The sequence below is a fragment of the Pongo abelii genome, chromosome 22 (genome assembly GCF_028885655.2).
Source record: "Pongo abelii isolate AG06213 chromosome 22, NHGRI_mPonAbe1-v2.0_pri, whole genome shotgun sequence".
In the NCBI taxonomy this organism is placed as follows: domain Eukaryota; kingdom Metazoa; phylum Chordata; class Mammalia; order Primates; family Hominidae; genus Pongo; species Pongo abelii.
This window is the reverse complement of record NC_072007.2, coordinates 44651841-44673260: the sequence shown is the minus strand read 5'-3', so window position 1 is coordinate 44673260 and position 21420 is coordinate 44651841. Positions and strand designations below refer to the sequence as shown.

The following is a 21420-nucleotide window of genomic DNA, read 5'->3' as shown; positions in this document are numbered from 1 at the left end:
AGCCATCTCTTTGGGGTTATATGTGCCCCTTTCTGCCTTGAATAGCCATCAATGTGCCCTTTTTTTTTTTTTAAGACAGAATCTCGCTGTGTCGCCCAGGCTGGAGTAAGGTGGCACGATCTCTGCTCACTGCAACCTCCGCCTTGGGTTCAAGCGATTCTCATGCCTCAGCCTCCCAAGTAGCTGGGATTACAGGCACATGCCACCATGCCTGGCTAATTTTTGTATTTTTGGTAGTGACGGGGTTTCACCACATTGGCCAGGCTGATCTTGAACTCCTGACCTCAGGTGATCCACCCGCCTCGGCCTCCCAAAGTGCTGGAATTACAGGTGTCAGCCACCATGCCCAGCCAATGTGCCTTTTTGAAGAGGGAAATTATAGTGCCATTTGTTTGCTTTTAAAATGATGCGATGGTTGTTCTTAAAATCAAGTCCTAATTCCTTAACAGTATTTACCCCATTGGCTGAGCAGGCTCCTGACCACCTCCTCAGTTACCCTTTGCTCACTACAGTTCGGTCACACCTGACATCTTCCTTCCCTGTCAGTAAGCTCTCTTGCCTCAGGACATTAGCACATCCTATTCTCTCAACCTAGAATACCTTTGCCTTTCTCTTGCACCTGCTACCTCCTCATTCTTTAGGTTCCAGCTAGTTGTCACTTCTGAGACTTCCCTGGCTCTACTCTAAATCACTTCCCACCACCACCACCATTTTCCTCCAACAGCATCTCCTTTTTCTTCAAAAGCACGCATCACATATGCAGTAACTAAATGTGTATGTATATATTTATATTACTTTTGTTTAAAAAAAATTGGTAATCTTACACCAGCTAGAATAATGCCATATTTATAACAAGCACTCAACAAATGTCAGTAAAATGGAGCAATGACTCATTTATATTCTGTTTTCAGAGAATTATATACGTGTGCTTTTTTGTACATCTCTGTTTTTAGAGAATTGTGGGGCTTTAGACATAACAGCAAGGCAAACAATTGCAAGGCAAAAAATTGTTTTTTTTTTTGAGATGGAGTCTCGCTCTGTCACCCAGGCTGGAGTGCAGTGGCGCGATCTCGGCTCACTGCAACCTCTGCCTCCCAGGTTCAAGTGATTCTCCTGTCTCAGCCTCCCGAGTAGCTAGCTGGGACTACAGGCACACGCCACCACGCCTGGCTAATTTTTTGTATTTTTAGTAGAGATGGGGTTTCACCATGTTAGCCAGGATGGTCTCGATCTCCTGACCTCATGATCGCCTGCCTCGGCCTCCCAAAGTGCTGAGATTACAGGTGTGAGCCACCGCTCCCGGCCAAGATTTTTTAATACCTACATATATATAACATATATATATATATATATATATAGTGTGTGTTTGTGTGTGTGTGTGTGTGTATGTGATTATTGGTTTAGGGGCTCATCTTTTCCACTCGGCTGTCATGTCTGCCAACTTTGTCTAGCTCGGTATAGCAGATGTCTAACACATAGAGGGCACTCAGTGGACGTTTGATGCATGAATTAAAGTGCCAGGTACTATGCTAGGCGATGAAACTGCAGAGGTGACAGGAACTCTGTGAGAGGCTCGGTTGAATGGGAGAGACCAAATCAATGACAATGCAACGTGCAAAGAGTTGTAACAGGTATGGACAAAAAGATAAGGGGGCTCAGAAAATGGAGCTGAACACCGTTCATAGATGGGGCAAGTGGGTTTCAACACAGCTAGAAGGAGCACAGGCAGGAGGTAAACCTGTGACTAGCCACTAGTAAAAGCTCCAGGATCCCAGCAGTGGGTTTGCCTGCTGCCGTTCTAAAGACGTGCCCGTCTCTTTAGCATGCGACTTTTCTTTCCTTCATGAAAAGAGAAGTTTCAGATCTCCCCATCTGGGAAACGAATTTCAATAAGCTGAATAAACAAACCTATTAAACAAATAAACTTGCAGGCATTCTCCCGCAGAACATCCCTCCCCAGGATTTTCCCCATTGAGAATTACCGTCACCAAGATAATACACTCTTCTCTGTCTGATGTTTTAAGTTCTATTATTTAGAGAGCTCTAAGATCTTTCTCTCCCTGTCCTGGCCACACAGGCTAGTGGGTTGGAAGGAAACTTAACAAATAGGTAAGATTGCCCCAGGGTATATACCAAGCATATTTCCTAAGCAATGTAACAGAGATGTGCTTTTTCCCCTTTAAAATGACACAGTCTGCTGTGAAAGTTAGCTGAGCTGGCTTTAATCCACTCAAGACTTTGCCACTGCCTCTTTTACCCTTTTATTTTCATTTTATTTTTTATTAACTCTTTTTTAAAATAAAAAAGTAGTCATGAGGTCTCACTATGTTGTTAAACTCCTAGGCTCAAGTGATCCCCCTGCCTCAGCCTCCCAAGGTGCTGGGATTACAGGTTTGAGCCACCATGCCAGGCTTTTTTTTTTTTTTTTTTTCTTTGAGATGGGGTCTGGCTCTGTGAGTATAGTCTTTTTCTCTTGTAGGAAGCCCGGCCGGTTGTTACCAATCCATAGTACTTTCCCTGACCTCCCCAGGTCTAGGCAGAGACCCTTTTTCTGCCCCTTCTGCAAATGACCATGTTAGTTTTGTCTTTGTTTTCTTTTTTTTTTTTTTTTTTTGAGACGGAGTCTCTGTTGCCCAGGCTGGAGTGCAGTGGTGCGATCTCGGCTTACTGCAAGCTCCGCCTCCCAGGTTCACGCCATTCTCCTGCCTCAGCCTCCTGAGTAGCTGGGTCTACAGGCGCCCGTCACCAAGCCCGGCTAATTTTTGGTATTTTTAGTAGAGACGGCGTTTCACCATGGTAGCCAGGATGGTGTCGATTTCCTGACCTTGTGATCCACCCACCTTGGCCTCCCAAAGTGCTGGGATTACAGGCGTGAGCCACCGTGCCCGGCCTTGTTTTCGTTTTTGAATTACCCATGTATTGTGTGCTTATTTATGTGATCCTGAAAACCACTCTATAAACTCCTACCTTCAGGATGTTTAGCGAGATTAAGTAACTGAGTCCTGATGACAGGAGAGCTTGAGCCCCCGGAAGGCAGGGATTGCTTTACTCATCTCTGAATCCCAGGACCCTACACAGCGATGGGTACGTCGCAAATCTTTACTAAAAATTTGTTGAATGAAGGTGTGAATGAATGACAGTTCCTCTGTGGAATTCAATTGGAAACTACCAGAACAGTGATTCTTAATTTATTCTTAAGGGGTGTGGGAATTAGGGGTGGGGGAGGGGCGGTGTTAAAGATCTCTCAAAAAGTAAAATAAAATGATGTGACTTTATTTTTCCCCAAGAAATTATACATATGTACATAGGAAGCTCTGCATTCAATTTCAGGGGACTCCTGGGCCCCCTAAGGCCCATCCAAGAATCTCTGCCACAAAAGGTCTTTGAGATGAGGGACTTCAGTGCTGAATTCCACTGGAGTCATTTGGGTTTGATTCCAGGTGCGGGCATGGCAGCGTTCACCAGCCTTTTAGAGCTAAGTGGCCCCAACTGCGCATTATTTGTTCAACCCTTCTAATGTGAACAAAGGCCCCACTGCTAAGCAGTCAGGAGGTGCTTTTTGATAAGACTTAATCACAGGGATGAAAGGGCCTATGGGGATTAAATATCTAAGTGCTGACCCGTGGCCAGGCCAAATAAATAGGATCCAAAAGGGATTTGGCTTTTGAATACGGATGCATGAGATGTGGCCGAGTGGCCCATGCCTGCTCCATGACCACAGGAAAAAAACAAATCACAGTGTGTGAAAGCAGCTTCGTTGAAGGACATTATGCTAAGACATTCAAATTATAAGTGGGTTGATTTCAATTTTTTATTCCCAGAATTACTGTTTAACTGATAGACATCAACCATATTTGGAGGCCAGGCACAGTGGTTCACACCTGTAATCCCAGCACTTCGGGAGGCCGAGGTGAGAGGATCGCTTGAATCCAGGAGTTCGAGATCAGCCTGGACAACATAGTGAGACACCACCTCTACAAAACATAAAAAAATAGCTGGATGTGGTGGCACACTCCTATAGTCCCAGCTACTCAGGAGGCTGAGGTGGGAGGATAGCTTGAACCTGGGAGGTCAAGGCTGCAGTAAGCTATGATCACACCACTGCACTCAGCAGTGACAGTGAGACCTCGTCTCAAAAATCAAATCAAAACAAACCATATTTGGTATACATACTTATCCTACCCCTAAGTAGAATATCATAATAGGCATTTACTTTAGTAATGCTAAGACAACTATCATTTATGTTCTCTGGAATCATATGAAATGGCCATTTACATACGTTAGAAATGGTCAAATATGGGCAATTCATGTGTATCAACCTAGGAGGACCTACATTTCCAGTGAATGCTTCTTGCTGAGTCCTAGCACAGGCTGGGCCCCTGGAGATCATTGAGGCTGGTTTGCTCTCTGGTAGGTGGAATAACTATAGCCTAGAGGGCTTAAAACATCTATCCAAGATCACAGGCCTCTCAAGTTGGCCACAGTGCCTGGACTAGAACTCACATCACCCAAGCCAGTGTCCAGCACTGACTGTCCTAGCAGAGGTCACACATTCCAATAACTCACTGTTTTCATTGCTGTGACCAGTTGGCTCAAATGGGTACAAGACATAAGATCAAGACCATGATTTGAGCTTACACATGTCATTAGTTGTGCCCTGTCTCCAGGCTACAGAATGATCCCCTAATTCCAGCCATTCCTGTCACGAACGTGTGTTATTCATGACAACGGCAATCAGGACACTATTAGGAAAGTAACACTCATTTGACCCCAAAGTCCAGAGTTTTCTTTTCTTTCTTTTTTTTTCTTTTCTTTTTTTTTTTTTTTTTTTCAGATGGAGTCTCACTCTGTCACCCAGGCTGGAGTGCAGTGGTGCAATCTCAGCTCACTGCAAGCTCCATCTCCCAGGTTCATGCCGTTCTCCTGCCTCAGCTTCCCGAGTAGCTGGGACTACAGGTGCCAGCCACCAGGCCAGGCTATTTTTTTTTTTTTTTGTATTTTTAGTAGAGATGGGGTTTCACTATGTTGGCCAGGCTGGTCTCGATCTCCTGACCTCAGGTGATCCGCCCACCTCAGCCTCTCAAAGTGCTGGGATTACAGGCGTGAGCCACCGCGCCCAGCCCCAAAGTTTTCTTTTCTTGAAACATGGTAGATCGCTCGCATCACCTGGGCCTATAAAAGGCAGCAAAGTCTTTCATTTTTGTATCAAGAAGAGAAAACAATATGATTACCTACATTTACCATGAATCCTCCATTTAAAAAACTCTCAAAATTTTCATTCTAAGGCAATTAACAAAGAAATGAGTAAGGAAAACACAAGAAGGAAAGAAGGAAGAGTGGATGAGGAGCCAGGCCATGTACCAGGAAAATCATTCCTTTTATCATTTTCTGGAAAAGGCAAATAGATAACTTTGTTACTTAATTCCTCAAAAAATAAAGAATGTGTGCTAAGACTTACCTATGCAGTGTGTGGGCAGGATGAAATTCCTTTCCAAAGCCAGGCTGTTCTGAACCTTCTTGCTGGTGTTAGTGAGCTCTCTTCTGGGTTGCACACAAGCCTCAGCCTGCTGGGCACCTTCACCTTACGACCATCTAAGCCCTTGCAACTGCAGTCTGCAATCCTACACTTTTATGAACCCACATGTTTAATCTAATCGTATGTGGAAAGTTAAATACTAACTGGCAATTGGAATTCACCTTGGTGCCTGATGGGGTGTGTGCCTCAGGGACTCTGGCTTTGGGCAGAGTGGCACAAGTTCCTGCTCTGGGACCCTTCCTGCCAGCTCCAGCCAGGGCAGGGCCTGGGCACAGTGAACATCTCTCCCCAGAAGAAGTCTTCCTCTTAGGGTAGGCTTGGGGGACAATAGCATTCCCTGCCAGAACACGTGGGAAGGGATGGGTGCAGTGGCTCACGCCTGTAATCCCAGCACTTTGGGAGGCTGAGGCGGGTGGATCACCTGAGATCAGGAGTTCAAGACCAGCCTTGCCAACATGTGAAACCCCGTCTCTACTTAAAAATGCAAAAATTAGCCAGGTTTGGTGGCACACACCTGTAGTCCCTGCTACTCTGGAGGCTGAGGCAGGAGAATCACTTGAACCCACAAGGCAGAAGTTGCAGTAAGCTGAAATCATACCACGGCACTCCAGCCTGGGTGACAGAGTGAGACGCTGTCTCAATAAAGAAGAAGAAGAAGAAGGAGGAGGGGGAGGGGGAGGGGGAGGAGGAGGAGGAAGAAGAAGGAAGAAGAAAGAAGAAGAAGGAAGAAGAAAGAAGAAGACGACGACGTGGGAAGGACAGGGCCCCAGGGAGAGGAGCCAAGAACAGCCATCTCTGGGTGGTTGGTGTGGGTTGAGGGGGTCAGTATAATTCCAGGCAAGTGCCGTGTTCTGAAGACGCTAAATAAGCTAAATTTTGGTAAATACTCCTCCATGGGACCATTTCCAAATGAGTTTATAACAACATTGTTGTCTTGTAAAAGAGAAACGGGCTGCAAGGGTACTAAGGTACTACATGGAGGAGATGGAAGTAAGTCCAACAAAGAGGTTTTGAGGTTTTTGTTTGTTGTTGTTGTTGTTGTTTTGAAACAGAGTCTTACTCTGTCACCCAGGCTGGAGTGCAGTGGCGCAATCATAGCTCACTACAGCTTTGAACTCTTGGGCTTGAGGGATCCTCCTGCCTCAACCTCCCAAGTAATGGGACTACAAGTGTGTACAAAGCCTGGCTAATTTTTTTTTTTTTTTTTTTTTTTTGTAGAAATAGGGCCTTGCTCTGTTGCCCAGGCTGGTCTCAAACTCTTGGCCGCAAAGGATCCTCCAGCCTCAGTCTCCTAAGGTGCTGGGATTACAGGTGTGAGCCATGGTGCCTGGCCCCCAGCAAAGTATTTAAAGACCTAGCAAGAGCTAAACATACTCTATTTACCAAAAGATCCTTTTCTATCATGATGGGGACCCCTGGAATTGGGAGAACTGAGTCTTTATATTGGCCATCATTTAGGAGTGCTTACCATGTGCTTTTATTGTATTAACCTCAGGTAATCATTGCCACGTCCTGATGTAGAAGGTACTATGAACTTAGCCAAGGGAATCAGGGCACAAGAGGTCCGGTGACATGGAAGTGGAGCCATTTGGATTTGAATCCAATTTAAATGGCAGCCATGGAAGTTACTGTCACTCATTCAAAATCACTTCAAGATCATGTGGGTGGTCATTACTCTGTAACTTGTCTCATGGTTTTGTAAAAGAAAGATTCACTTTGTTTTAAAATTGGAGTTTCACTTTAAATGGTGCTCTGAACCACGAGGCTTGAAGCACACTGGGTGGCAAGAGGAAGATAGCTAAGATTTAAAATGATCTACACATTATTGCAGAGTTAACGTTATTAGGTGTATTTTAAAGAAATACGAGGATCTCTGTAACTCCGCATAAGCTTCTCATCAACACCATTTGTCCTCATGGGTTGTCTTCACTGAACAAGATAGGCAAACTCAGCCAGGAGGAACACTTTGATGGTGTAACTGAGTTCACCATGCCTCTGCAGAAATGGAAGCAAAACGTTCAAGTAAGAATTCCGCTAGGAGACGGTGCCACCTGCTGGTAGGAACAGGGAACTGAGGCCAATCTTCTAACAGCCCTTGCGGTTTAACTTCACTCTTGAATTCTCTTGGTGCCAAGGAGAGGAGAATCAAAGCAGCATGTTACACTTTGGTAATTAAAGGCAGAACTGGACGGCAATGTGTCATGGAGGCTGGCAAACCAGGTGAGCAAATTACTTACTGTCCCTGGTCTTTGGATTCTTCGTCTGTAAGATACAGATAATAAGAGTTCCTGCTCATTTGGCTTGTTATAAAAGTTAAATGTGATCACAGATATACAGCACTTAGCACAGAACCTGGCACGAGGTAGGATAGTAAGTGCCCTGCACATATTAGCTTTTGCTATTACTTTATAAGAAATAAGCAAGAACACATGCCAGTGAAAAGGAGAGCTTGACCAGACCTCACCAATGAAAAGAATGTTCTAGCACCAGGTGAAGAGTAGCTCCTTAATGGTTAATTTTTAGACAGCTCTTACCCATATCCCGCTACACAATTTACAAAACTAGATTGAGAAACTGGAAGGAGACAGTTTGGATCTGTGTCCCCACCCATATCTCATTTGAATTGTAATCCCCAGTGCTGGAGGTGGGGCCCCTGGTGGGAGGTGATTGGCTTATGTGAGTGGTTTCTAATGGTTTAACACCATCCCCCTAGTGCTGTTCTTCTGGTAGAGTTCTCATGAGATCTGGTTGTTTAAAAGTGTGTAGCACAATGGGATCTAATTAAACTAAAGAGCTTCTGCACAGCAAAGGAAACTACCATCAGAGTGAACAGGCAACCTACAAAATGGGAGAAAATGTTTGCAACCTACTCATCTGACAAAGGGCTAATATCCAGAATCTACAATGAACTCCAACAAATTTACAAGAAAAAAACAAACAACCCCATCAAAAAGTGGGCGAAGGACATGAACAGACACTTCTCAAAAGAAGACGTTTATGCAGCCAAAAAACACATGAAAAAATGCTCACCATCACTGGCCATCAGAGAAATGCAAATCAAAACCACAATGAGATACCATCTCACACCAGTTAGAATGGCAATCATTAAAAAGTCAGGAAACAACAGGTGCTGGAGAGGATGTGGAGAAATAGGAACACTTTTACACTGTTGGTGGGACTGTAAACTAGTTCAACCATTGTGGAAGTCAGTGTGGCGATTCCTCAGGGATCTAGAACTAGAAATTCCATTTGACCCAGCCACCCCACAAAGGACTATAAATCATGCTGCTATAAAGACACATGCACACGTATGTTTATTGCAGCATTATTCACAATAGCAAAGACTTGGAACCAACCCAAATGTCCAACAATGATAGACTGGATTAAGAAAATGTGGCACATATACACCATGGAATACTATGCAGCCATAAAAAATGATGAGTTCATGTCCTTTGTAGGGACATGGATGAAATTGGAAATCATCATTCTCAGTAAACTATCGCAAGAACAAAAAACCAAACACCGCATATTCTCACTCATAGGTGGGAATTGAACAATGAGAACACATGGACACAGGAAGGGGAACATCACACTTCGGGGACTGTTGTGGGGTGGGGGGATGGGGGAGGGATAGCATTGGGAGATATACCTAATGCTAGATGACGAGTTGGTGGGTGCAGCGCACCAGCATGGCACATGTATACATATGTAACTTACCTGCACGTTGCGCACATGTACCATAGAGCCTAAAGTATAATAATAATAATAATAATAATAATGAAAAGAAAAAAATAAAATAAAATAAATAAAATAAAAAATAAAAAAAAGTGTGTAGCACCTCTCTGCACCCCTCCTTCCTCCTGCTCCAGCCACATAAGGTGTGCCTGCTTCCCCTTTGCCTTTTGCCATGATTGTAAGTTTCCTGAGGCCTCCCCAGAAACTGAGCAGATGCCAGCATCATGCTTCCTGTACAGCCTGTGGAACCCTGAGCCAGTTAAACCTCTTTGTAAATTACCCAGTCTCAGGTATTTCTGTATAGCAATGTGAGAATGGACTAAGGCATGGAATGAGATGGGGCCTGGAAGAAATGGAGGCAGAGGCAAACATGACCCCTGTGCAGTTAGAGGCTGGAGAAGAAAATAGAAGGGGAGAGTTGCTGAGTGTTCCTAACAGGCTGCAGCCTCCTTGATCTCTGTAGCAGGCTCTCAACGGGTTTGCTCAACATCGTCCCCAACAAGCAAGTGAAATGGTACACACCCAGAAAACAAGAGATGTAAAAGCAAAGGTTCTCTTTGAAAATCAAATTGCAGGTCGGGCACGGTGGCTCACGCCTGTAATCCCAGCACTTTGGGAGGCCGAGTTTGGCGGATCACTTGAGGTCAGGCGTTCAAGACAAGCCTGGCCGACATGGTGAAACCCTGTTTCTACTAAAAATACAAAAATTAGGCAGGTGTGGTGGCACACACCTGTAGTCCCAGCTACTTGGGAGGCTAAGGCATGAGAATTGCTTGAACCCGGGAGGCAGAGGTTGCAGTGAGCCGTGATCACGCCACTGCACTCCAGCCTGGGGGACAGAGCAAAACTCCATCTCAAAAAAAAAAAAAAAAAAATCAAATTGCAGCCCATGCCTTTATAAGAGCTCTTTCACCTACATATGACATGTGTTTTTAAAACCCAAGGAGTTGAGTCTGCATTTGGATATAAAATCATTATTCAACTTGCCATCCAGCAATAACAGAAAAGAAAATTCTTCCAAAAAGGAAGAGCTGGCTGGGCGCAGTGGCTCACGCCTGTAATCTCAGCACTTTGGGAGGCCGAGGAGGGTGGATCACAAGGTCAGGAGTTTGAGACCATCCTGCCTAACACAGTGAAACCTCATCTCTCCTAAAAATACAAAAAAATTAGCCAGGCGTGGTGGCAGGCGCCTGTAGTCCCAGCTACTCGGGAGGCTGACGCAGGAGAATGGCGTGAACCCAGGAGGTGGAGCTTACAGTGAGCCTAGATCACCCCACTGCACTCCAGCCGGTGTGACAGAGCGAGATTCTATCAAAAAAAAAAAAAAAATAAAGAAGAAGAAGAGCTGTAGGAGACTGTCATGGAGTGTGCCTTTCAAGCTGCCTGTACTATTCTGAGGGCATTGTTGTGGGTGCAAACTACCAGGCTAACGAGATGCCTTAGACAGGACGTGACTGCTCATGACACATGATGAGGAATACAGAAAGTTGGATACTCTCCTCAGAGATCTTCGAATCAGTTAATGCCTGTCCTGCTAGGACATATCCTACATTGGACACACTGGCTTCTCTATCTACTGATTTCCTGTTAGGGTAGGTGAGGATATTAGCCTCTACAGCCACACCCACTTCCCTCCACACCCTCCCAATATAATTACATCACAATTTAGAGTTAAATCCAACTTGAGAGTGTGCATTGTTATGATGATATAAATATTGTTATTTGATGAGCTCAGTAGTGAACTGCAATTACATCTATACAGGTTTTTGTTTTTCTTGGAGTTAATAATTCTTTTGCTTTTTTTTTTTTTCATTTTTGCCTAGCTATCTTTGATCCTCTTCCTATAGTCCTCAAGAGCTAGGTAACATGCTCTCAATACAATTTTCTACATGGTCTGCCTCATCAAATAGTTTGTCAGTTTTCATTTTTTCCCTAGAGACATCCCCAGTGGCTCCATCCTCCTTCTCCATCCCTGACTGGTTGTTCCATAAGCATGCCATAGAGCTGGCATTCTGGGTTTTCTCTTCAACACCATCCTGAGAATTCCCTTCACCCCACTCCTTGGCTGGGATTGATTCTTTCTTTCTTTTCTTTTCTTTTCTTTCTTTCTTTCCTTCTTTCTCTTTCTTTTTCTCTTTCATTCTTTCTTTTTCTTTGTTTCTTTTCTTTTTCTTTCTTTTTTTTGTGGAGACAGGATCTTGCTTTGTCTTGCAGGCTGGAGTGCAGTGGCGTGATCATGGCCCACTGCAGCCTCGACCTCCCTGGGCTCTGGTGATCCTCCTACCTCAGCCTCCTGAGTAGTTGGGACTATAAGCATGTGTCATCATGCTCAGTTAATGTTTTTTTATTTTTTATTTTTTGTAGAGGTGAGTTTTTCCATGTTGCCCAGGCTGGTCTCAAACTCCTGGGCTCAAGTTATCCATCTGCCTCGGCTGCCCAAAGTGCTGGGATTATAGTCGTGAGCCACCGCACCCAGCCCTCTTCCTCTTTCTTGAAGAGCAAGTCACCTAAACATCTCTGTCATGTTGAAAACAGCTGTTGGCCTTTTTTAAAATGAAGTTCCTCAAAATTGGCTGAAAGTGCAAAGTTAAAATGGAGTTCAGTAGAAGCAGTTTTACAAAACAGCCTCCCGAAAAGTGGCATAATGCAAAGATTGAGAATATTCTAGAGCAACATTTCTTTCCCATCATGTTCAGTGGGAGGCTAAATGATTCCAGAAACAAAGGTTCTGAGGTCAAATTAAATTTGGATACTTTGACTTGAGTTGGAGGTTTCTTTATGGTAGGCTTTCTCAGTCTTTAATATGATCTGAGCAGGGCAAATCCTCAGAAGGAGATTTTGGGGATTCTCCTTATTCTGCCTATTCTTTGCAGCATTTCCCAAATATATCTGATGGTAGAAACTTCTTTTTTTTCACAGAACATCCTCTAGGACCAGTGATGCACAGCCCCAGTGGTAGCTAGAACACAAATCTGAGCCAGTGGTTCTTAAGCATTTGAAGTCATGAGTTCTGAGAACCTGACATGGGTTAGTCAGTGCTCTCCAGAAAAAGACACATAAACACATATCCACAAAATTTTACATTCAATTTTACTTTATTGCATTATAAATATATTTATTTCCCATAAGGAGAATATTTTTAAAATCTTGTTTTTTCATACAAAATGTGATGTTCCCTTAAAAATGAATTAAAATGAAATTAAATTGTATGAATAAAATAAAAAGTAACTTATCTTCCCAGAAATCAATTTTAAGGGTCAGCTCTGCTGTTTTGCTTGAATGAGTTCTCCCAGCGTGGAGCAGTCTTTGACCTCACATGGCACACACTGTCATGTTAACAATGTGTGGGGTGATCATGAGAAACAGAAATAAAATCTATAAATTGAAATGCAGCAAAATTCATTTCTTGTTTTAATAAAAGCAAATGTAGAATGTTTTACCCATTCAATGAAAAACTAGGTGGGAAAAACACTTTAAGCAAAAACTTTTAAACAGAAATCCCCAGCCGGACATGGTGGCTCACGCCTGTAATCCCAGCACTTTGGGAGACCGAGGCGGGCGGATCACCTGAAGTCAGGAGTTCGCGACCAGCCTGGCCAAAATGGTGAAACCCAGTCTCTACTAAAAATACAAAAATTAGCCAGGCATGGTGGCACACGTCTGTAATCCCAGCTACTTGGGAGGCTGAGGCAGGAGAATTGCTTGAACCGGGGAGGCAGAGGTTGCAGTGAGCCGAGATGGTGCCACTGCACTCCAGCCTGGCCGACAGAGCGAGACTCTGTCTCAAATAAACAAACAAAACCCAGAAATCACCAAATAAGGTGGTAGAAATATATCTGCTGTGGCATAAATGTTTGTGTCCCCCCAAAATTCATATAGTGAAATTCTAACTCCCAATGTGATATTACTAAAAGGTAGGGCTTTGGGGAGGTGGTTAGGCCAAGAGGGTGGAGACCCCGTGAATGCGATTAATGCCCTTTTAAAGGAGGCTACAGGGAGGTTGCCTTCCCCTTTCCACCATGTGAGGTCACAGCTAGAAGGCACCGTCTGTGAACCAAAGAGGGAGACCTCACCAGACACCGCATCTGCCGGTGCCTTGATCTTGGACCTCCCAGCCTCCAAACTATGAGCAATAACTTTTTGTTATTTATAAGTCATCCAGTTTATAACTTTTACTATAACTGCCCCAATGACTAAGATAATATCTGAATATATCTATAATCACAATATCCTTAAATAAAATAAGTACCTATTAAAAGAAGTATTATTAAATTGAATAACAAAACAAAATCTAGCTATACACTTCTTAAAAGATAAATATCTAGGCCTGGGGTGGTGGCTCACACCTGTAATCCCAGCACTTTGGGAGGCCGAGACGGGTGGATCACTTGAACCCAAGAGTTCGAGACCAGCCTGGCCAACATGACGAAACCTCATCTCTACTAAAAATATAAAAATCAGCCAGGCATGGTGGCATATGCCTATAATCCCAGCTACCTGGGAGGCTGAAGCATAAGAATCACTTGAACCTGGGAGGTGGAAGTTGCAGTGAGCCAAGATCATGCTGCTACACTCCAGCCTGGGTGAAACAGCAAGACTCTGTCTCAAAAAATAAAATACAAAATAAAGATGCACATCTAAAATAAAAACAAATAAAAAGTTGAAAATAAGGTGATGAAAAAACATATCAAGCTAAGGCTAAAATGCAGAAATATAAGAAAAACTGAAATTTCAGGTGATCCATAGGATATTAAATGTCACTACAATTTGATAAAAGAAACAGCCTGCGAGGAAGATAGTAAAATCATGGGATTGTATGTAGAGTCAAAATATTCGAAGTGAAACAGGCAGATTTATAAGAAATTGAGGCATCCGCAATGGTAGGAATTAGGTTTCAGAAACTGATAGATTTTTTTAAAAAGTAACCATATAGAATATTTGAGTAATAGAATTAATTACCTTTATGAAATAGATGGAGAGAACCCACACCTAACCAATAAATGATGTGCATTCTTTACAAGTGTCCATAAAACGGTTTTAAAAACTCACCATGTGCTCGGTCACAAAAGAAGTCCCACCAAATTTTTAAATATCAGCTTTATACAGACTGAGTTCTATTACCACAATGCAGTTAAACTACAAATCAACAAAAATATAGTCTGTACACCTTGATATATCTGAAAACCAAAAAATGAGTACATCACCACGTAACATATGGATAAAGAGGAAAACACATAAATAATAAGATGTTAAATTACAAAGGAACTGCCACCATATATTTGAAAACTTCTGGGATACAGACAATGTGAACCTTAGAGGCAAATTTATACAGTAAATGAATTCATTAAAAGGAAAAGAGGCTGGGCATGGTGGCTCATACCTGTAATCCCACTGTTTTGGGAGGCTGAGGCAGGAGGATCACTTGAGGCCAGGAGTTTGAGAACAGCTTGGGTGACATAGTGAGACTCTATCTCTATAAAAAATAATTTTTTAAAATTATCTGGGAACAGTTAAAAATGTAGCTGTAGTCCTAGCTACTCAGGAGGCTAAGGTGGGAAGAGGCTTGAGCCCAGGAATTCTAGGTCAGACTGAGCTATTATGGTGCCACTGCACTCCAGTCTGGGTGACAGAGTGAAACCCTGTCTCTAAAAAATAAAAATAAATAAAAGGAAAATAATAGGAACTCATTAAACTCAAAAAGCAAAAGAACTACAAAATAAACTAAAAATGTAGAATAAATGAAACTTTAGAACAAAAACAGAAAGGAACAAAAGAGAAAACAAATAAAAATAGAATCAACTAAATGAGGAGGGGGTGTAAATCCGTTTCTTTATCTTTTGCAGCTTCCAGAGGCCACCCACATTCTTTGGCTCTTGGCCCTCTCCCTGGCATCCTGGCATCCCTCCAGCCTCTGCTTTTCTTTCTCTCTTTCTTTCTTTCCTTTTCTTTCTTTCTTTCTTTCTTTCCTTCTTTCTTTCTTTCCTTTCTTTCTTTCTTCCTCTTTCTCTCTCCCTCCCTCCCTCCTTTCCTTCCTTCCTTCTTTTTCTTTCTTTCCTTCCTTCCTTCCTTCCTTCCTTCCTTCCTTTCTTCCTTCCTTCTCTTTCTTCTTCTTTTTTTTTTTTCCAGAGTCTCATTCTGTCACCCAGGCTGGAGTGCAGTGGCACGATCTCGACTCACTGCAACCTCCACCTCCTGGGTTCAAGTGATCCTCCTGCCTCAGACTCCCTAGTAGCTGGAACTACAGGTGCCTGCCACATGCCAGGCTAATTTTTGTATATTTTTAGTAGAGATGGGGTTTCACTATGTTGGCCAGCCTGGTCTCAAATTCCTGACCTCAAATGATCTGCCCACCTCAACCTCCCAAAGTGCTGGGATTACAGGCATGAGCCATTGCACCCGGCCCAGCCTCTGCTTTTGTGATCACATCTTCTCCCACTCCCTGAGCCCCCTGCCTGCTTCTTATAAGGAGCCTTGTGATTGCATTTGTCCCATCTGGATAATCCAAGATCATCTTCTCATCTCAAGACCCTTAACTTAATAATCACACCTGCAAAGTCCATTTTACCAGATAAGGTAACATATTCACAGCTTCCAGAGATTAGGACAGGAACCTCTTCATGGTGCAATTATACGGACTGCCTCAGCATCTTTGCATATGCTGCTCTCTCTACCTCTAATGCTTTTCCCCCAATCTTGGCACAGCTTCTTCCTTCTTCACGTCAAATGATACCTCCTCAGACAGGCTTTTTCTTGCCCATGCAATCTGCAATACTGACTCCCACACTGCCATCGGCTACCCTGTTTTATTTTCCTGATAGCACTTTTTATTATCTGAATTGTGTGGGGATGCCACGTACTGTTGCCCAGGCAGGGCAGGGCTTAACCTGGGGGCAGCTGTCACTTAGTCTACAGTGTGAATGGTGCCTGTGCATAGTCTCACAGCTGTGCGTGGCTTCTTTGAATTATAAAGTTATCCTGTTTTGTTGATTGCTTTTTTCTTTCCTGTCTCTAACAGAACTTGAGCTCCATGACAACAGGGACCTTACCTGTATTGCCCATTCTGTGCCTGGCCAGAAAAAAGCTCTCACTGCATCCCAAAAGAATGGTGATAGTTCTAGATTCTGGCTGTGATGAAATCAACAACCTCATCTATTTACAAGGTACTAAGATTATCATTCCAATGAAAAAGATTCTGGAAAAGAAACTTTTCACCTTTTCAAAACCATTAACAATACGTGACGTTTCTAATGGAGCTCATAGAGTAGGAAGCTTTCCTTGATGCTATTAATGTAAGCACAATGGTTTTGTGAAAAGCTGGAAATGGCAGCATTGAGAATCTCTGGTAATTTCATTTAGCTATGCACTGAGCTTCTACTTTCCCTATGCCTGGTTCAGATATTAGAAGAGATGGCAATGATTCTGGAGTGGATTACACCATTTGACTGAGGAACTACTGGAATTTTCTTAAGCTACACACAAGCATGACCACTTCCAATGAACAGGCTTCACCAAGAACTCTCCAAACATGTGGGGTTTCTTTAGTGTATCAATGAAACAAGCAACTTGGTAGGATGCTTCTGAAATGCTGCTGCTGTGATAGAGCAAACCAAGTTTTGATAAAGTTTATTCTCTTCTGATGGAGCCTTCACCCAAAGTGCTTTCCCAGCCTTGCTGGCTTCGTGCTTCTGGGATTGAGAAGCTTGTCACCAAGCATCAACAGGCCTATTTTGCAACGGAAAGCCAGAGAACGCCTCAGCTTCCTTGTGTTCTGTTTGCCCTGACATTACTCAACTTTAGCAAGACCCAAAGTTAACAAAGACCCCTGTCATGGGCCGAATGGCAGGGTATGTTCTTTGATTTCTGTTAGTGGAAAATGAATGTAACACAGAGATCACGTGGGTTGTAAGGCCCCCTGTAGCCTCCAGCACCCTTTCTTCCTGGAGCATGAATCTGGAGGGAAATAGTGCCGTATTAGGTTTGTTTTACAAAGATGATGTTCAAAGAGGAAGAGGATCAAAACAAACAGAAAAGAACCCCCAGCGTGCAGGCCACAGGTGTGTGGGGGTTAAAACTGGATGGGAAGGAGAGGGGGAAGGCCTGGAACTCAAGGAGGCAGAACCGTGGGGGCTTCATTTTCCCCAGGAACTATAAAAGGCCAATGGGCTCTTGTAGGAAAAAAGCAGATCAGCACAGATGGGAGCAGAGAAAGGGCTCTCACAGCAAACTTTGCCGGCTTTCCAGTTTTTCCATAGACCAAGCCCCTTTTTGGCCTTTGCTTAGAACCATCAAGCTTCCTCTTAAGGCATCCAGCACAGCTCTTTCCATATATGTGGTGGTTTTTTGTTTTGTTTTAATAAAGAAAAATGTTTATAAGCATTGTACACATTGTATACTGGAAATCTGCCAAGAGAGTAGGTTTTAGGTGCTCTTACCACACACACCCCTCCACACACACAAGAACATGGAGATGTTAATGGTTGATGTAATATGTTAACGATGTGTTAATTTGCTTGTCTGTGGTAATCACTCCGTATATGTACGTCAAAACATCTTGTTGCATATCTTAAATACAGACAATAAAAAAAGAAAATCTTGGCTGGGCGTGGTGGCTCTTACCTGTAATCCCAGCATTTGGGAGGCCAAGGAGGGAGGATCACAAGCCAGGAGTTCAAGACCAGACCGGGTAACATAGTGAGACCCCATCTCTACAAAAAAAATTTTAAAAAGAAAATCTTTGAAAAGTTAAAAGAGAAATATTGAAGAACAGTGAAAACAGGTGTTATAGAAATTATTTTAGTTCTATATAAAAACTTTTAATTGTAAATAAAAATATTTGATGTTTACATTCCATCGTTATTAAATGTGTATCTTTTTCTGACAGATGTGTATGTATTAGTTCATTTTTACACTGCTATAAAGACATACCTGAGACTGGGTAGTTTATAAAGAAAACAGGCCAAACCTCTTAAACTTTGGCTCATGGTTCTGCAGACTGTGCAGGAAGCATGATGCTGGCATCTGCTCAGCTTCTGGGGAGGCCTCAGGAAACTTACAATCATGGCGGAGGGCAAAGCGGGAGCCAGCACTTCTCATGACCAGAGCAAAAGGAAGAGGGCGGGGGGTGATGCCACACTTTTAAAGAACCAGATCTCACAAGAGCTCACTCACTATCATAAGAACAGCTCCAAGGGGATGATGGTGCTAAACCATTCATGAGAAATCTACCCCCATGATCCAATCACCTCCCATCAGGCCCCACCTCCAACACTGGGGAATTACAATTTGACATGAGATTTGTTGGGGACACAGATCCAAACCATAAAGACATATTTTTTGACAACATCTCCTTATTCTCACAGCCTTTTGTTTGGACAGATTTTGAAGTGGGTTTTTCCTGGAACTTTTATTTCTGATTCAAAGACAGAAGCCCAGGATGGAGAGTGTTCAGGGCAGGAAAAGCGCCCCCAGCTTCTCCCTGGGAACACCCCCCACCACCACGGAGTCCCACCTCCGCTTTCCCGATGCTCTCAGGTTTGGACTCAATGGGGACGGCCGCCAAAGCCAAGCACCTGCTCCCTTAAGAAATCTTTTCAAAGGATTCCATGTCCTTGAAAATTTAGAACAAACCCATGGTTCCTTGCCTTGTCTTAAAGGAAACTCATCTCCAGGCCTCTCTGGGATTCCAAAGTGGGGTAGCTTTCAGAATTTGCTTCCAATTAGCAACCTCACAGAGATAGCACAGCTTGACTGAGTATTCAGAAAGGGCATGGCCCAGGAGAGCCTGCTGTCTACATCTGGAGAACCCCTGCCAAACACAGTCTCGTTTACTGTCTTTCAAACCTCACTAGGCAGGGTATTTACCACAGGGTCCCTTTCGTTAGGGCCAGAGAAAGAAAAGTCTAAATCTCAGGCTGTGGTGTTCAAAATGGCCACACTGTGTCCCCACTGTGCTGCCGAGTATGCCTGGTTCATAAGCAGCAGTCAAAGTCCAGACGTGTCACCTCTGCAGTGACAATGAAAACCAGCCTCATGTGCTCTGGGCAGGTGGCACTCCCTCCGCTGCCTGCAGCGGCTGCCAACAGCCCAGAGAAAGGCTTTGGAATTTGCTTTTCTTTTTTCCATTTTTTTTCAAAATTTAGAGAATGCAGGATACAACCATTTTGTACATTTCTCTCTTTTTAAGTTATTTTTTCAAAGAATTATAGATTCACAGGAAATTGCAAAAATTTTGTGTGTACCCTTCACCCAGCTTCTTCCAATAGTAGCATGGGACATAGCTATAGTATAATATCAAAAGTAGGAAACTGATGCTGATACAATCCTTGTAGCTACATAGACCACAGACCATATTCACATTTCACCATTTTTACATGCACTCATTTGTGTGTGTGTGTAATTTGATGCAATTTTTTTTTTTTGAGATGGAGTCTCTCTCTGTTGCCCAGGCTGGAGTGCAGTGGCATGATATCAGATCATGCAACCTCCGCCTCACAGGTTCAAGCAATTCTCTTGCCTCAGCCTCCCAAGTAGCTGAGGTTACAGGTGTGTGCCACCACTCCCAGCTAATTTTTGTATTTTTAGTGGAGATGGAATTTTACCATATTGGTCAGGCTGGTCTCAAACTCCTGACCTCAGGTGCTCCACCCGCCTCAGCCTCCCAAAGTGCTGGGATTACAGGCGTGAGCCACCACGCCCAGTGATGCAATTTTTTGTGTGTGGGGGGACAAAGTCTTGCTCTGTCACCCATGCTGGAGTGCAGTGGCATGATCACGGCTCACTGTAACCTCAAACTCCTGGGCTCAAGCAATACTCCTGCCTCAGTCTCCCAAGTAGGTGGGACTACACACATACACCACCACACCCAGCTAATCTTTTGTGACTGTTATTTTTTGTAGATATGGGATCTTGCTAGGTTGCCCAGGCTGGTCCTCAACTCCTGGTCTCAAGTGATCCTCTTGCCTCAGCCTCCCAATGTGCTGGGATTATAGGTGTGAGCCACCACACCCAGCCTCGATATAATTTAATCTGATCTATAGATTTGGGAAACCACCACCACAACCAAGGAAGAAAATTGCTGTATCAACTTTAAGAAACTCCATAGTGCCACCCCTTAGTAGTTGAACACTTTCTCTAATCCCTAGGCCATGGTAACCACTAATCAGGTATCCCCTCTATAAATCTGTTATTCTGAGAACGCTAGAGAAATAAGAACAGACAGTAGGCAACCTTTTGAGATCAGCTTTTCCTCACTCTATATAGTGCTCTTGACATCCATCCGAGTTGTGTATATCAAGAGCTAGTTTCATTTTATTGCTGAGTGGTACTCCATCATATGAATATTTAACCATTAAATATCCGTTCCTCTGAGTTATTTCCACTTTTTGCTATTACAAACAGAGATGCTATGAAAGTTCATGTGCAGGTTTTGGTGTGAACATACATTTTCATTTCTTTGGGCAATCTCTAGGTTACTTAGCAGGTACATGATTAATTTTATAAGAAACTGCCAGATGAGTTTTCAGAGTTGCTAGACCATTTTACATCCCTACCAGCAATGAATGAAGATCCAGCTGCTCCAAATCCTCACCAACAAGGCTGTGCTTTTTGTATTCCTTGGTCATGAACTCTTAGGATTCAAGAATGTTAGAATTAGCCATGGGTGGTGGTTCACGCCTGTAATCCCAGGATTTCAAGAGGCAGAAGTGGGAGGATCGCTTGAGCCCAGGTTTGAGACCAGCCTGGGCAACGTAGTGAGACTCCTGACTCTACAAATAAAAATAAAAATTAGCCAGGTGTGGTGGCGCATGCCTGTGGTCCCAGCAACTCGAGAGGCTGACAGGGGGAGAATCACTTGAGCCCAGGAGGTCAAGGCTGCAGTGAGCTGGGCTTGCACCACTACACTCCAGCCTGGGCAACAGAGCAAGACCCTGTCTCAAAAAAACACAAACCAGCTATATGGGGCCTTAAAGATGATCTAGTCCAGCCTATTGATTCTACAGAAAAAGGAACCAAAATTCTATAAGCATCAATTCCTTCTCTAAAAATTCTTAGTATTTAGGCTGGGTATGGTGGCTGACACCTGTAATCCCAGCACTTTGGGAGGCTGAGGTGGACAGATTGCCTGAGCTCAGGAGTTCAAGACCAGCCTG

At 43.5% G+C, this 21420-nt stretch overlaps 1 protein-coding gene across 2 annotated transcripts in view; it reads right to left on the bottom strand.

Moving 5' to 3' along the window:
- KCNE2 (potassium voltage-gated channel subfamily E regulatory subunit 2) overlaps nt 1–21420 on the bottom strand; it is a 158355-nt gene that overhangs the window by 1761 nt on the left and 135174 nt on the right. For both annotated transcript variants that reach the window (XM_054542473.2, XM_054542472.2), the window contains one exon: nt 17888–17976. In XM_054542473.2, coding sequence (XP_054398448.1) covers nt 17888–17974 — 87 coding nt within the window. In that variant the 5' untranslated portion in view covers nt 17975–17976. The remainder of the gene's footprint in view (nt 1–17887; nt 17977–21420) is intronic.